This window comes from Sorex fumeus, unplaced genomic scaffold (genome assembly GCF_029834395.1).
Source record: "Sorex fumeus unplaced genomic scaffold, SorFum_2.1 ptg000128l, whole genome shotgun sequence".
Classification (NCBI taxonomy): Eukaryota; Metazoa; Chordata; class Mammalia; order Eulipotyphla; family Soricidae; genus Sorex; species Sorex fumeus.
This window is the reverse complement of record NW_026606185.1, coordinates 21,818,660-21,836,814: the sequence shown is the minus strand read 5'-3', so window position 1 is coordinate 21,836,814 and position 18,155 is coordinate 21,818,660. Positions and strand designations below refer to the sequence as shown.

The following is an 18,155-nucleotide window of genomic DNA, read 5'->3' as shown; positions in this document are numbered from 1 at the left end:
AAATCCAAAACCCATTAAAAGTGGTTTTATAGGAAAGGAAGGGGAACTGGGGTTGAAGAGATACCTCAAAGGGCTGAGTGCTTGCAAGGACTGTAGGAAGCCTGGCTGGGTTCCACCCAGATCCCAGGCACAGCACCTTATATTCCCCAAGTAGTGCTAGCAGTGAGCACAAAGTCAAGAGCAGCCCCTAAGCTACTCTTTCCCCCCAAGGGTACCCAGTATGCCCCTTCACCACCAAAGGAAAATGAAAGAAATGCCAACTGAGTACCTCTATTCTGCGCTTCTGAGATAGAGTTCTTGTTTTGTTTTGTTTTGTTTTGTTTTGCTTTTGGGTCACACTGGGTGGTGCTCAGGACTTATTACTGACTCTGCACTCAGGGTCTCCCAAGCCCCACTGCTGGTCTCCCAAGCAGTGGGGCTTGGGAGACCCTAAGTGGTGCCAGGGTTGGTACCCAGGCCAGATGAGTGCAAGGTAAGTGCTCTACCTGTGTTACTATTGCTCTAGCCTCCAGGTAAAGTTCTTTCTAATGTTTTATTCTTTACTGTATATTATTGTGGTAGTGAAAAAAAGCATAAAATATTCCTAATCCCTTTAATTGACCTTATCTTACTTAAACAAACAGTAAGTTCTTCCTTGTCCCTCAGAAGAATCTTTCTTCATCATTACTTTCATGTTTTCAAATTCTTATAGGATAATGAGAATAATCTTTGGCTTTTATGTCAATAAAGGTTTTCCTAATTTTTTTGGTTTCAGGGTCATACACGGAGGTGTTCGGGGACTTATGAGAACTTTGTACTTAGGGTATGCTGTGGTGCTGGGGATGAACTTGGGCTCCTGCATTGAAAGCAGGCACTCTAGCCAGCTGAGCTCTTTCCCTAGCCACCAAGCTTCTCTAATAATTTAAATGATATAATATATGGGAAAGCACTAATTTGTTTGTGTTTTAGCCCATGCCCAATGGTGCTCAGGGCACCATGCAGTGGCAGGGGTTGAACTCAGTGTCCCTGAATGCACGGCAGCCTCCTAAGCCATCTCCCTGATTTCTCTGACAAAGCCCCTTAAATGATGTGGGAAGTACTTTATAAATCTAGGAAGTATTTTATAAATCTAATAATTTTTAAATATTTATACAAGTTATTACTTTTTGTATTACCAGACATAAAATATTTGTGATTTTACTTGCTTATACCAATTACTTAAAATGGAAATCAAAGAACTTACTTTGTTTTTCTCTAATAAAAGAAAGCCCCTCCCTTATTATGATCGAGACAGTTCATACTTGTTGCCTTTGCTTTCCGTTTCTAATCTTGGAGAGTCTTTTGTGGATACATAATCTTTGGACCAAACGAATTCAGAATTTGGACCCATCTGATCACATTCGTAGTTCAAGGAAATGACTCCATCATCATCGACAGTGACAACAACCTCTTTGGTTCCTAGGTGATCAAAAACAAGATACATTTTCAGGTTAAAAAGCAACCTTTTAACTTCAGATTGAAAGGGAACAACCCAATTTTTCACTGAGGACTTCTGCTCTACAATTTAATTTGATACACTAACATGGAATTACACAAAAGAATGTTTCTTAGAGGTGATGCTGTGGATAGTATTGTTTGTCCACGAGTAAATAAAAACTGGTTGGTGTGACTGATGGCACAGCTGTGGGATTGGGTTGATAAACAATAATGGTGATGACAGCCTGAAGAAAGAGGAACTCAGTGATTCTCCTCCAAAACCAATTTACAACATTTGCTTCAATGAAACTCTATCCAACTAATCATCGAGGGAATTTGAAGGGGAAAACGCAGAGGGAATAAGAATTTATCTATATTTACATGCTAAAAGTTTGTAAATTATTTTAGAATGAGAAAATATATGAAAATACACCAGGAAAGATAAATCAACTTAAGGATGTTCTTCCAGAGACTAACAATAGCAACGGAGAAACAACTGTTATTAAACTATATGGAAAGTCAAATTAACATAAGATTCCAGTGCTTTGAGAAGATTGATATTAGATTAAAATATACCATTCAGTTGATGTTTTGAATTCATTTTTTAGCTTAATAAATTATAGCTGCATCTAACAGTGAAATTCTGAGAGTTTCAACTGCATATAAAACGTTCATTTTTATGCCTAAACCTGTTTTGAAGGGTAAAATATTCTTTCAAATTGACACTCATTTAATTGCCAGTCTAAACTTGATTTGTTAAGGTAGGTTTATTTTTGTATGCTTATTTAAATATCCATTTGGAAAAATAAGCTCAATCTCAGAAGTGTACAACTTTACTTTTTAAAAATGCATAAAAATCTTCCAATACATACTCCCCAAGTGATTTATAGCATTTTCTCAAGATTGTATTGTAAGAAGCAAGCAGATTAGCTTGCTGTTCAATGTCCAATAATACTTGTATGGGAAATAATTGCAAAGCTCCACTAAGAGAATGCCCAAAGGAAATGAGTGCCCTCAGATAGTGAAGAGTCCATGAGAGTCTTCATTCTTAGTCTGCCAATTCATTAAATTTATGCACTTACTCTCAGACATGTGTGTTTCAATTGTAAATCTTCAAAATGTGAAATTACTTTTTGGCTGTGTAATATTTCCAGCCATATCTGGCGGTGCTGAGGGCTAGTCCCAGTTAGGTGCTTGGGGTATCTGACCTGGGTCTCTCACATATGCTCCAGCCCTTTGCATCAAGCTCTCAAGCCCCTGAGAACAGAACCAGGAACAAACAGCCCGAGTACTGCTGGATGTGATCCCCCCCACACACACACACACAAAAACCCAAATTCTTAAAGCGTTATTCTTGTATTTATCTATATACAGATTTTTTTATTCCTTATGTGACATGTCCACCAAAAACCAAACCAAGCAAAAAAGGGTTATAATATGGGATAGGCACTGCTAACTCGAAGTGTCAAGTGCAATCCTGCATGCAGGAAGCCCCGTTTGATCCCTGGCAGCCCAATGGTCCCTAAAGCACCATTAGAAGCAATGACCTGAGCATAGAGCAGGAGGTGCTCTGGAGCATGGCTGGATGCGGCTTCCAAACGAAAAATAGAATTTTACCGAACGTGAGTGCTATTGAGTAATATTTTGTTGTTTCTGTTTTAGTTATTTGTTTAGGAGGCCATACCTGGTGGTGTGCTGAATTATCACTCCTAGTAGTGATCAGATGATATGGGTTGGCCATGCAGAAAGCAAGTACCTTATCCCCTGGGCTATCTCTCCAGCTCCATTGAGTAATATATTTAAGTAAAATGAAAACAAAACCACATTAATTTTGAACTTATAAAATCAAATACTCCTTAAGCTATTTAGTTGCATTTTAATTTTCCAAAAACTTACACTGGATGTTTAACTTTATTTAAATTTAATTTTTTTTTTAGTTTAGGCAGTGTGATTTACAATACTTTTAGCGATACAAAAGGATGTTTAACTACTTAAACACTTTACTATAGGGTGAAAGGCAGAAATTTTGTCTTCAATATTTTCTGTAAGTGACAAAGACTAGATTTAAAAACAAATTTAAAAGAAAAAATAAGTTTATAATTAGAATGTTTATTATATTGGAGGGCTGGAGCAATAGCACAGCGGTAGGGTGTTTGTCTTGTGCGTCGCCAAGCTGGTCCAGCCGGGTTTGATTCCTCCGCCCCTCTCAGAGAGCCCGGCAAGCTACTGAGAGCATCTCACCCACACGGCAAAGCCTGGCAAGCTCTCCGTGACATATTCAATACGCCAAACACAGTAACAAGTCTCACAATGGAGATGTTACTGGGCCCGCTCAAGAGGATGAACAATGGAAAGACAGTGCTAAAGTAGACAGTGCTAAATTATATTGAAACTTGTTTTACAAAACTTAAGACCAATATTTGATAAATAGACAAGTTAGAATAAAGCTGTCAACAAATAAAATATTATAATTGAGGTGTATTTTCTATTTATAGTGAATTCAAAGTTTGATTTTCTCTCTGACAAATCAATATTTCTCTCAGTTGGTTAAAATATAACTGTAAAGGCACATTTCTAAAAGGTGAAAACTTTGTAAAATCAAATTCATTGAAAATATTTAAAAGCAAATTATTTAAGCTAATTTTTGAATGCAAATAACAATTTTATTAGAAAATAATGTTTAAAACACAACATGGCAAAGAAGGAGTGCAATTTAAACAATAATTGTGTATATATATGACAAAATTATTGAATTAAACTCATCAATAAAAATTTTACAGCTTCCCTATTATCATGAATGTCATTACAATGCTATTGTCATCAGACTCTTTCAATATCGTGTTTCAAATTTGAAGCCTTGTTTTCTCAATTATTTTGTGGGTTTTTTTTTTTTTTTGCTTTTTGGGTCACACCCAGCAATGCACAGGGGTTACTCCTGGCTCTGCACTCAGGAATTACTCCTGGCAGTGCTCGGGGGACCATATGGGATGCTGTGATTCAAACCCAGGTCGGCAGCGTGCAAGGCAAGGCAAACATCCTACCAGCTATGATATCGCTCCAGCCCCTCAATTATTTTATCAACACAATATTTTGAATAAAGACAATTTAGCTTCCTACAATCATTATTTGGGCTCCTGTTGCTGTAATTGTGATGACCAGATCCCTTGGTGCTCAAGGATCACAGCTACATCCAGCTTACCCAACCAGGCAAGGCATGTGCTCTCATACTTGATTCACATTCTCAGACCCCCAGTAAGGACATTTTTTAAAAGTGGCTCATTCTTTGACAATAATATCTATTATAGGAAATGGTATGGGGGACTGAAAGACAACTCAGTGGCTGGGCATATACTTTGCATGTAAAAGGCCCAGATTTTAACCTGTACTGCATGGTTCTCTGAGCACCACGAGGAGATGGAAGGAGAAGGGAGGGGAGGAAGGAAGAAGGGAAAGGAAAGAGAAAAAATGAAAGAGAGAGGGAGAAAAAAGAAAGGGAGAGAGGTAAAGGAGAGCGAGAAGGAAAGAGAGAGGTAAGAAAGAAAGAATGGGAAAGAGAGAAAAGAGAAGAAAAGAAAGGAAGGAAAGGAACTGAAGCTGCCTTTGAGAAATAAAAGCATACTTTTTGTATTCTGCATCTACAAAGAGAGAAGGTGCAGTGGTTTTGGGGACTACACAGAACAAATGTGAAAGGTTTAAGACAAAAGACATTACTTGGAAAATTTAAAAGTAAATAAAACTAAAAATAAACTCAGAGTTATCTTCTTTCTTACAAGGAATGATATGTTGGATGGTAGGTTTCTTTTTTGTGTAATAAAGGGTATTTCACAATTTATTTTATTATCCTAATCTTAACAATAATAAATAGTTGTTGATAACTAGGCAATAGTAAGTAGTAGTTATAAACAATGCTAGTGATAAGGGAAGTAGTTTATTTTTTGGAGGACGAATTTTTCCACATACTAAAATCTATGAGGAAGTAATGATAGAGTTACTTAATTAAGAGATTTGGGGTTAAAAAAAAGTTCTATCACTGTTTTGCAAAGGATAAATTATATCCAATGGATGGATTTTAAAATCTACTCAAGGAAAAAACTGAGAACAACCTATGAATAACCTATGAATTAATGACAAGTCTAGCTAACAGCTCCCAGGTTCATCTGCTAAACAGTATCTGTGGAGATAAATCTGGAAAAGAGGCAGAGACGAAAAGTAGAGCATTCTCAGATTTTCTTTTTAATTTCCTGCAGTCTAACTGAGCTCTTGCCAAGTGCTGAGTTACTGTCAATCATGGTTGAATTCTGATAAATACCTAAAGTATCACATTCTGTAAAATTAATTGAATGTTATGATCAAGATGGTTCACTTAACCAAGTTTGAGTCTAAAGTACAATTCACAAGCTCAATTTCATTCTAGAGTAACCCAGGTAGCTAAATAAGCTAACAAAAATAAATCTAGGTAACTAAATAAGCTAACAAAAATAAATCTAGGCCAGGGTTAGTCCTAGAGATTCCCATTTAATTGCTCTGGAATTGAATCAGTGTTTTTCAAGAAGTTCCTAGCATGATTCTAACATGCTGAGAACAACTAGCTGAATGAGATAGGCTAGTAAGCAAATATAAGTGCCATTTTCTAAATTGCCACTTGAGCTCATCTGGCTTCCTGGTGCATAATCTCTCTAATCTCTGTCACTAAGCCATTGAGCACATATTAGCATTTTGGACTATACCTGCTACTGGGACCAAACAAATTTTTAGCAACTGGGATTGTTATGGGTCCTTATTTAGTAGATCAAAGTATTATATTCTTCTAACCTATCTTATTCCAAGGTGGACCCCCAACCTAATTTCCTCTGGCCAACTATCTGCTGGAGCCTCAGCCTGACTTTGCCTGCCTGCTGCTGGGTTTCTGCTAACAATGCCTACTATTCTTACTGCCAGTGATGTGTGGTCCTTCAGACCAACTGCCACACCTGGTTCATCCCAGCTCTGCTCTACCATCTGATCTGGCTCAACCTGCCTCCACTTACATAATACTCTTAGACCTGGGCGACCAATATATTCTGTTTCTGAAATGTCAAAAATAAACTATTGAAGTGTATTTTATATAGCAACAAATCCACACTCAATATTTTAGCTTATTTTTCAGCTTATAAATTTCTTGGTAAAACCTGACAGAGACTGATTATTCTATTACTTGTATCTTCTTTACTAGCAAGATCAGATTTTGCATCTGTGGCTAATCTACATCTGCTAACATATTCAATGACTTCAAAGAGAGACTACTAACTGAAGTGGATTGGGTTAATTTTTAACTGGAATTCAAATTATACTTGAGGTATCTTGTTTGATGCATCTGAGGACTGCTATTATGTGAGCTTTATTTTCTCTCTGTGTTCCTATTAATGTATTATAAAATGTATTATAAATAAATTACTTTATGAAAACACTTGATCACTTGACATTCCATTACTCATTGGTTTGCTTGAGCAGGCGCCAGTAATGTCTCCATTCATCCCTGTTGAGTGCTAGTGAAGCCCAATGCCGTCTGCTCATTCTAGAAACACAAAGAGTCTCAAAACGATTGTTCAGGGTCTTGACGAAGAGGTCTGACCATCTCTTAGGTGGGCAGCCACACGATCTTTTGATGTCCCCTGGAATCCAGTCGGAAACGGCTCTAGTCCAGCGGTTGTCTCCAAATCGCGTTACGTGTCCTGCCCATCTGATTTTCTATGCCTTGGCAAATGAGACAGTGTCCCTAACACTTGACCGTCGACAGAGGTTGGAACTCCAGATTCTTTCTCTCATTTGACTGAAGTGTGATATTCCAAGCATAGCTCTTTCGATTCCTCCTTGGGAGATCCGAATAGTGTTCCCATCCTGTTTTCGTAGGGCCCAGGTCTCTGAGGCGTATGTTAATACAGGAAAAACAGTGGAATCGAAGAGATGTGCCCAGAGCCAGAGGTTCTTCATCCTCTTAGCTATTTTTTCGATGCTCTTGAAGGTGTTCCAAGCTGCTCTCTTCCTCCTGCGCAACTCAGGTGCCAGGTCATTTGTCATGTTGACTTCTCAACCTAGGTACATATACCTGTTGCATTCGGAGATGGTAGTTCCATTCAGAGAGAATGGAATGTCAGTAACGAGATCATTTCTCATAAACATTGTCTTCGTGAGATTCAGCTATAGTCTGATCTTTCCACACTCACGGTTGAAGTCGGCCAGCATTTGTTTCACTTGGCTAATGTTTGGTGTTATTACAATGATGTATCAGCGAAGTGGAGGTGGTATAGTTGCTGACCATCTATCTTCACTCCCATTCCTTCCCATTCCAGTCATCGCATGATGTTCTCGAGGGTGGCACTGAGGAGTTTTGGTAAAATGGTATCACCCTGCCAAACCCCTCTCTTGACATCAATGATCACTTCCTTGTAAAATGGTGAGATCCTGGTAATGAATCTGTAATACAGCTCATGGAGGATCCTGATGTATTGAGTTTGAACGTCCTGTTTGGCTAGGGCTTCGATGACCGCTTCAGTCTCAACAGAATCAAAGGCCTTCTTTAAATCAATGAACGTTAGACAGAGTGGCATCTTGAACTCCCAAGAAACCTCAATAAGCTTGGTTATCCTGTGGATATGGTCGATTTTGTGGAATCCTTTTCGGAACCTGGCTTGCTCGCATGGTTGTCCTTCATCTAGTGTTCTGCCAACCCTATTCAGGATGACTTGAGTGAACAGCTTGTAGACGACAGACAACAGGCAGATTGGGCGATAGTTGCCAATCAATGTCATGGATGTCTCTCTTCTTGTACAGTAGTACAGTCCTGCTGGTTTTCCAATGGGATGGAAACTTGCATTCAGACAGGTAGCGTGTGAAGAGCCGAGCCAGTGTATTGATGAGTACTGACGACAGGTTCTTCAGGTGTTTGGGTCTGACCTTGTCTGGGCTGGGTGCTGTTCTCTTCTTTACCAACAAAATAGCCTGTCGGATTTCGGAAGGGAGAACATTGGGAATGACATATCTATCTTGTAGAATTTGGTATTTGAGCAGGTGGATGTGACTATCAAAGAGATTTGAGTAGAAATCATGGATAATCTCCATTGCCCTTGTGGAAGATGAGATGGATCCATCAGGATGTCAGAGGGCAGTCATCTTGGTCTTATAGTTGACGAAGGACAGGCGGGCATTGCAAATGCTTTACCCGGCCTCTGCCGCATCTGCCAGCACTTCTTTCTTTGAGGTCTTCCTTTATCACTATTCTTCACTGCTTTGCAAGCTCGAATGTTCGCTTGTGGTTGCCTGAGGCTTGTGCCAAGCCACTTTGGGGAGTGAGCGCGAGAGTTTTCGAAGACAGGCATCTTTTTGTGGCTATCTCTCTCTGCGTTCCTCGCACAATCATGGAGGTGCTCCACCAGTCAACTGTATTCCTTGTCAATGTTGTCAACAATGGCATCTTCCCATGTTGCTGCAATAGTGCCAAAGAGCTCCCAGTTGGTGGTTGTTCTGTGAGTTCTCTTCTTAAACTTTGCAGCCCTTTCTCTCTGCTCTGTGAAGTATAATTTTGCATGAAGGAGACAGTGGTCCAATCCTGTTTGGAATTTTGCAACAACAAGCAACATCAGTCAGGCAAAACCATCGATTGAATATGATGTGGTCAATTTCATTGTGAAACCATCCACCAGGAGACTCCCATGTCTAATGTTTATATTCGGCCTTCTGGAACTGTGAGTTACCATGGATGGTCTTGGTTGACATGATGAACTCAAACAGTCTCTCACCCTGTTCATTCCATTCTAGGCCATGGGTCCCGATGTGGAGTTCTTTGGCTGATCTTCTCGGTCCTATCTTGGCATTAAAATCACCAACAATGATCTTGTAGAAGGTGTGGTCTTCTTTATAGAACTTCTCCAGCTCCTTGTAGAACTTCTCAATTTCTCCTTCATCATAACTGGATGTTGGTGCATAGACAATGAAGATAGAAACTGCCGGCAGTGAGCCACATCTATTCAAGTGTAATCGTCCAATTCGAGTTGTTAGGCATTCGAATGAATCAATGCTCATGGCCAAGTTCGTGTTGACAAGGACACTGACACCACCAACTCCTCTTTTGTTGCATGTTCTGAGGAACAGTTCTTCTCTAGTGTCGAAAACGGCGTGATGTGATTGATGCCTTCTCGTCTTGGTCAGACCAATGATGTCGTACTTGATCTTTTGTGCTTGTACCATCAGGTCTTCCATGGATGCATCTGATGCCAGTGTACGTGCATTGAAAGTACAGTCATTTTTGTCCTTCTTTGTTTTACCACCTAGTTTGGCCTTGAGATTTTATCAGCCTCTCCTTCCTCATCCTTCTTAATGCTGCCTTATTGGTGGCTCTTTCAGGGTCAGGGGAATGAGACCCATTGTATTTACTGGTTTTGGCATATCAAATATGCCACGGATAGCTTGCTAGGCTCTGCCGTGGGATATTCTCAGTAGCTTATCAGGCTCTCCGAAAGGGAGAGAAGTTTCTAGGGTGGCTTCTAATAACCCTTGCAGGTGTTCCCACGGTTCAAAGCATATTTGAACCCTATCAAATATGGTGCAGTAATCTTGTATTAAGTGTCTTATGATGTCTCCAGAAAGTGTCCTGGAGCGTGGTGGCGACTGGGTGGAGGTAGTGGAGGTAATGGATGTTTGCCAATGAGGTATTTATCTGGTATCAGTAGGGTGGGTCTTCTGTTTATAATCCCTGGATCATGGAGGTTGGTGGAAGCAGACAGGGACTTCTTTATGGAATAACAACCCAAATTTCATATCCCATCTCTTGAAATTGATATGCACCCATTCTCATGCCCCATCCATTCTAACACAAAATAAATATCTGGGTAAAAATAATATATCATATAGTTAGCAAAATCAGTAAATACAGATTACCATAGACTAAATATATATATATATATATATATATATATATATAGTTTTTTACAGGGACATATATAACTTTGGTACTTAGTTTATAGCCTATTCAGCCATGGGAAATATTTTATGAAAAACAAGTTTAAGTGTCTCCTAATTTACATGTTTCTTATTTTATATTACTTTATTTTATTTTATTTGGGGGCCATACCTAGCTTCACTTGGTGCTTACTCTTAGTTCTGCACTCAGAGGTCACTCCTGGCAGTGTGGAGATGGGGTGGGATGGAGAAGCATTTGTGGTGCTGGAGAATCCTGGGATTGGCTTGTGCAAGGCACTGGACTTTAAACATCCCAGGATCTGTTTTTATATTATAAGCTCTGGGTGAATTAATTTAGAATCATACCATATAGATGTTTATGGGGCTTATTTGTCCTTACATACTAAGAATAGAATGGTCACAGTCTGATAGGTGTCTTACTCCAGATCAGTAAAACAAGCCTTTCACCTAGGAATTTGCTAGTAGATTTATAGTGATGGATTTGCTATTGGCATGCCTTTCTGAGACAATAGCTGTATACATAAAGAATCAGCTTAAGTTTTGATTTTTTTGGTCACTCAAACTTGGAGTATGCTGCTGACAGGGTGCTTTAAATTTTTTAGTAATTAGATTCAAAGTTTAGGATTATCCAAATGTTGTTCTTTCATTCTGCAGTTTTAGATTTTGCATTTCTTTTGCATGTCCATTAGGTGCCTTTTATTTCCTCTCACTTGACAACTAAAGTCTCTGATTTATATAGAAATATGTGCTCTGTAGTCTTCAGCACCACTTTTCCTTAGAATTTATGTTCCTAGCATTTTTCTGCTCTCTTATGAAAGTTTGCAAAGGGAAGTTGTGGCGTGGCACTCTCTCTAGACATGCCTATCCCAATTCTGTATAGCAGGGCCCACTCTAATAGCACCTAGATCAGAGGGTAGTTAAGGGTGTGTTGAAATAGGGCTATGAAATAATTGCGCAAAAGGCTAAGGTATGTTCTCAAAGGGTGCATAAAAGTGATACTCTTTTTTAGCAGATGAAATGGGAGTAGGGCTTTGTGTGTTTACATTTTTTTCTCATCATAAAAGCAAACATTTCATATGTGTCAGTTCTTCATTTAAGTTTGAAAATAAAGTAAAAGAGCTTGGGTTAGAATGGATAAAACAAATAAGTGGTTAATATTTTTTAAATCCTCTTTCATTTCTACACTTCTAGGGTATTCTCTTATGTATCTTTAATGAAGTGAAACATATATCTTTATAAACCGATAGAGATTAGACTAAATAAATATGATGTAACATTCTGAATCTATTTTTCAATGACCACTATAAACTTTGTTTTCGTAACAAAGGGAAGATTGTCTTCTCTATTCCAAACATGGCATGGACTCTATAAATGATTCAGTGAAGACTGCTGTTAGTTTAACCCAAGAGTCAGCAATCTATAGCCTGTGAGCTAAACCTGGCAAGTTGCCTCTTTTTTATATGACCTGAAAACTAGCAATAGTTTTTCTATTTTTAAGTATTCAAAATAAATCTGAAGAAGATTAAGACTTTAAGATTTGAAAATCATACATAATTTAAATTTTACAGTGCATCACATGATATAATGCATATAATATGCACAACAAAGTTTTATTGGAATAGCCATTTTTTTAATCACTGTGAGATACAGTTATAAATATTTCATGTTTGAGTTTTAGTCATACAACAATTGAACATCCATCCCTCCATCAGTGCACATTTTCCACAACCAATGTTCCCACTATCCCCCCACATCCCACCCCTCCCTCTGCCTCCATGGCAGACAATTTGCCCCATACTCTCTCTCTACTTTGAGGCATTATGGTTTGCAATACAGATACTGAGAGGCTATCATGTGTCATCCTTTATCTACTTTCAGCACACATCTCGCATCTGGAACTATCCCTCCAATCATCATTGACTTAGTGATTCCTTTTCTATACCAGTTGCTTTCTCCCTCAGCTCATGAGGAAGGTTTCCAAACATGGAGCAATCTTCCTGGCCCTTGTCTCTACTGTCCTTGGGTGTTAGTCTCATGTTATGTTATTTCATATTCCACAAATGAGTAGAGTCATTCTGTCTGTCCCTTTCTTCCTGACTCATATCACTTAGCGTGATACTCTCCTTGTCCATCCACTTATAAGCAAATTTCATGATTTCATCTTTCCTAACCACTGCATAGTATTCCATTGTGTAGATATACCATAATTTCTTTAACTAGTTGTCTGTTCTTGGGCACTTGGGTTGTTTCCAGATTCTGGCTAGAGCTGCAATGAAAATACAAGTACAGATGTAATTTCCACTGTGCTTTTTTGCACCTTCAGGATATATTCCCAGAAGGGGTATTGTGGGATCATGTGCAAGGTCAATTTCTAGTGTTTGAAGAAACTCTCATAATGTTTCCAAAAAGACTGTACCAGTCAGCATTCCCACCAACAATGAAAAAGAGTCCCTTTCTCCTCACATCCGCACCAGAACTGATTGTTCTTGTTTATTTTTTGATGTGTGTCAGTCTCTGTGGTGTAAGATGATATCTCATTGTTGTTTTGATTTGCATCTCCCTGACAATTAGTGATGTAGAGCATTTTTTCATGTGCTTTTTAACCATTCGTATTTCTTTTTTGAGGAAGCTTCTGTTCTCCCCATTTTTTGGTGTGGCTAGATTTTTTTTTCTTGTGCAATTTTACTAGCATCTTGTATATCCTTATACAAGATGGATATTAACCCCTTATCCGATGGGTATTGGGTAGGAGCAGTCATTCTTATCAATTTGTTTATCTATGATGGTTTTTGTGTCACAGAAGAGTTGAACATGTGTGTCACGGGCTTTCAAGTCTATATAGAACTGTAGAATTGAGAACACTGACTATCTGGGCTTTCAGAGAAAATGATTGTTTCTTTCCAGTATAACTTAATAACCACCATTACTTAAATCCTACAATTGTTCAGGACTGACTCTACTAATTGGGCTGTCCCAGTTTGCCTGAAGATTGGGGAGAAACTTTGTGAAACTTAAAAGACACTGAATAATAAGAATAATATTTTTAAAATGTAAGCTTAACATAATTGGTTCAGGAAGCATAAGCTGAACAAGAACCTCTGTTTCTTAGGAATGAACCAGAATATCCACAGGCCACTTCAAACCTTACTCATACTGTCCTGAAGAACTTGTGACACATTAAATGATATCATGTGCTTGCCCAAAAGTAGAGAGAGAGTAAGAAGGAAGGTGCCTGCCACAGAGGCAGCGGGTTGGATGAGGTGGGGGTGTCAGGAGGGATACTGATACACTGGTGGTAGAAAATGTACACTGGTGAAGAGATGGGTGTTTGATCATTGTTTGAATGAGACTCAATCATGAAAGCTTTGTAACTGTATTTCACTGTGATTCAATTAAGAAAAATGAATAAAATTTAAACCCTTGGGAAAAAATTGTCAAAAAAAATGATATCATGTCCTAAGGTCATGCTTACTAACTCTTTGTATAGCACAGCTTGATGGTTTTAAAAATTAGGAAAAGCACAGGAAGTTAGGTTGTATCTTATAAAGGAAAGACCCACCTGGAAGGGTTTCTGCTACAACAGGCCCGGCAAGATCTGAAGGCTTCCCAACCCCTGCCTGGTTTATGGCTCGGACGCGAAACACGTAGCTGATACCTTCCTTGAGGTTTTGCACCTGAAAGAAGCAGGTAGAGAAGGATGGGTATTTATGTGTCATTTAGATGGTGGTGATTTTCTCTGTAGTGACAATTTAAGTTATACAGAACAAAGGGTCCAAGACTTGCTGTCTAGGTCTGATTGTATTAAAGACTAGACTTGTGTCTTTAGCTTTAGACTTTCTTTGCTCTGAACAATGTAGATGAGGTGTTTCTTAGAACTCTTGATTCTATATCCCTTCATAGGAAATTTGTTGGCCATTAAGTATCAGAAACAAAAGGCTGATGCATATGCATTATATTCACATATACATGTATATGTATCTGTTCTTACTATATATATTCATATTTATGTGTGTATGTGTATACAAAGTACTCATAAGTGTCTTCTATACTTACACATATGCATACATACCAAACATATATGAACACTTTGTATTTTGTTTAAAGTATGGGCTTTAAACAAGTTAACTACCTTATTCTTAGGTGAAAAAAAAACAATTTTTTTAAATAACAAAACATTTTTATTCTATATTTCTCCCCAAAGAATAAGGACTGTACTTTAAACAAAATACAATGTGCTCATAGGACTTCTATATGATGCATTTTTTTATTTTTTTGAGACACGTCATGCATAATTTCAGCTAAAATTCTTGACAAGAAAGGGGAATTACAAACATAGACATAGACATTTCTCATTAATTTAAAATCATTTAGAGCAACATATTTCAAATATTAGTCCCAGGACTGCTGCAGGTTCAAAGCAGTAAAAAAAGGTTGAAAAATACCAATTTAAAGCCCTGAAATTAAAATGAACAAAAATTGTACCAATTGATTTAACAGATGAATGTTCCACTGAATATACAAGTTACTTACAGATTTCTTAATTTTAATAATCTGTGAATAATCACAATGGTTTCAAATTCTATAACATCATATTTCTAATAATCAAGGTACTTGATGAAAACATATTACATGTGTTCAATTAATGAGAGTGTGGTTTATAAAAATCATTCACAATCTGTTTTCCCTAATTTTTAAAACAGTCATTTTATTTTGGGGGGCACACTGATGATGCCCAAGGGTCACATCAGTGGTCCTGGGATTTTAACCATTGTCATGGCTGCAGCCACATGTAAGACAAGTGCTTTAACTTCTGTACTATCTTTCTATCCCCTAACATACTGGGGCTTTTGGTTGTTGTTTGTTTGGGGGGCCATGCCAGGTTGTATTCAGGACTTATCCCTGGCTCTGTACTCAAGGATCACTTGTAACAGTATTCAGAGGACCATAGAGGGTGCCAGGGTTTGAACTCAAGTAAACCACACACAAGGCAAGTGTCACACCCACTGTTCTCTCTGTCTCTCTGTCTCTCTGTCTCTCTGTCTCTCTCTCTCTCTGTCTGTCTTTCTCTGTGCATGTGTGTGTGTGTGTGTGTGTGTGTGTGTGTGTGTGTGTGTGTGTGTCTGGTCTCGTCCCATGATTTATTTTTATAGGAAAGTTCTACTTCATAACTTCTGACTTTCTTTGGGCTCAGCACCTTTTCATTTCTATTATGAAAAGTTAATATTTTTTTTCTTTTAAAAACACGTCTGGGCTAGAGCAATAGCACAGCGGGTAGGGCGTTTGCCTTGCATGTGGCTGACCCGGGTTCGATTCCCAGCATCGCATATGATCCTCTGAGCACCACCAGGAGTAATTCCTGAGTGCATGAGCTAGGAGTAACCCCTGTGCATCACTGGGTGTGACCTAAAAATTAAAATTAAATAAATAAATAAAAACATGTGACTTCTGGGGCTGGAAGGATAGTAAAGCAGGTAGAATGCTTACAGGCATGCTGCCAATCTGGATTGATCTGTGGCACCCCATTTGCTACCCCAGTACTGCCAGGAATGACCCCTAAGCACAGAGCCAGAATAAGCCCTGAGCACTGCCAGGAATGGCCCCAAATTCAAAACAAAACAAAACAAAAATCCCACGTAACTTCCAAGGATGGAGAGACAGTACAGGAGACAAGTTGTTTGCCATCCATATGGCTGACCAGGGTTAGCCCCCAGCACCCCATGTGGTCCCTCATGGACTATCTAAGGTCATTCCTAAGCATAGCACCAGAAGTAAAGCTCTGAGCGTTGCCAGGTTTGGTCCTAAAACAAAATAAAAGTGACTTTAAAATGCAGTATTTATATATTTCCCCCTTCATAGTGCAGGGAAACAAATCCAGGGTTTCACAGGTGTGATGTATCTGATCTGTCATTAAGTGCCATCCTTGGCCCTGTATTTTAATTAATTTATTTATTTTTAGTACTTACTGATATTTTTGGTACACAAATGTCAGTTAATGCTCAGGACTTACTCTTGTCTCTGTTTATGACCATGTAATTAAGTGACTATAAATTAAGGGACTTCTTTGAGTCTAATTATTTGATTGTATTGCATTATGACAACAGGACATAGTTCTTTCTGTGATAGCTTTCACTAGCGCTTCTGGCTTTTAACCCGAAACAAACTTGAATTTAGGCATGGGTTAAATACACAGAGTTTGTTGTATTTAAATTCCATGTTTAGAAATAATGCTGGTAAACTGTGAATTTAAGAGAGGAACAAAAACATTCCTTGTCCTGATAAAAGCCGATCGGTTTCCAGGTGCCTGCTTTACCTGCACCTGCCACGTGAGTAATAAGTGGTGGGAGTCCACGGCTGCAAAGCAGAGCAGGAAGTGACTCCACAACTCAGTGTCCAGTTGCTTGGACAATGGTCACGAGCCTCCCAGCATCAAAGAGGCATAATCCATGCAAATCTCTTTTCCTTTCTAAAATTTGCTCTCAGCAGCCCACTCCGCTCCCCTTCCCCTTCCCCCCCCCCCCCCACACACACCACATACATACAATCTCTTGTGTAATTTCTGAAGGAACTGCATTCCCTTATCTTCTCCATCCATGTTCCCAACCCGTTGACTCTTCCCACCACATTATCTCCTAGGCTGTAATTAACGCCAACAGCACACAAGGAGCCTGAGGAAATGTGAGCTATTTAGTTAAAAAGGCTTGTGCCTCTGACTCCCTCTAGGAACCCCGGTGAGATGCTTGGTACAGAAATAAATGATTATGGGTGCTTCCAGCAGGAACCAATGAACCGATATGTTCTGACAGTGATGGTGTGAAATGCTCCTATTCACAGAGCTCTCTGTCCTGCTGTTAGTGTCACCAGGCTATATTTTTCTAGCATGTTCATTTATTTGAATCTATTTTGTGGTTGAAATCTAAGTATAAAAAGTTTGGAATAGGGGGCCGGAGAGACAGCACAGCAGATAGGGTGTTTGCCTTGCACGCTGCTGACCTGAATTCAATTCCCAACATCCCATATGGTCCCCCGAGCACCTCCAGGAGTAATTCCTGAGTGCATGAGCCAGGAGTAACCCCTGTGCAATGCCGGGTGTGACCCAAAAAGCAAAACAAAACAAAACAAAACAAAAAGCAACAACAAAAGTCTGGAATAACAAATATCTATCAAAATGACCGTGGAAATTATAGTACATCGTTGCTTTTTTCCTTTAGGCGTTTTATCTGAATTTTTCATCATGACTGCCTGCACGTTGTATAACAAAAAAAAATTCTATTTTCATTTCGAAAACTGTCAACACGCATAGCACATTCCAGAGTTCCCCAGAAATACAGCTCAGGATGCCTGATTTATATTTAATTATTTTGTAGGATTCTCTGTGTCTCTCATATTTCCTAAATAAAACTATTTGCCAAAAAAACTAAAAATAAGGGCCAGAAAGATGGTATAGAAGGTAGGGCACTTGCCTTACAGATGGTTGACTCAAGTTAAATTCACAGCACCTCATATTGTCCCTCAAACCCCACCAGGGGAGATCCTTGAGCACAGAGCCAGGAGTAATCCTTGAGCACAACCAAGTTTACTCTGATTATCTAATAAGGCCCACCACCTGGCAGCCGCCTCCTCTGCCAAAAGAGAGGGCTACACACTGAATCTAGCTTTATGTTTTACTGTGATGACTTTATTCTAATTTGGTGAGTTTCAACTTTTTGACACCTGTATACTGGTAAAACAGAAATACTCAGTGACTG

At 38.9% G+C, this 18,155-nt stretch overlaps 1 protein-coding gene across 4 annotated transcripts in view; it reads right to left on the bottom strand.

Annotated features, from left to right (window-relative positions):
* Window positions 1-18,155, bottom strand: part of MYOM1 (myomesin 1) — a 140,650-nt gene that overhangs the window by 30,818 nt on the left and 91,677 nt on the right. For all 4 annotated transcript variants that reach the window (XM_056138266.1, XM_056138267.1, XM_056138269.1 and 1 more), the window contains 2 exons: window positions 13,970-14,084; window positions 1,281-1,437 (listed from right to left, as the gene is read on the bottom strand). In XM_056138266.1, the coding sequence (XP_055994241.1) occupies window positions 1,281-1,437; window positions 13,970-14,084 (272 nt within the window). The remainder of the gene's footprint in view (window positions 1-1,280; window positions 1,438-13,969; window positions 14,085-18,155) is intronic.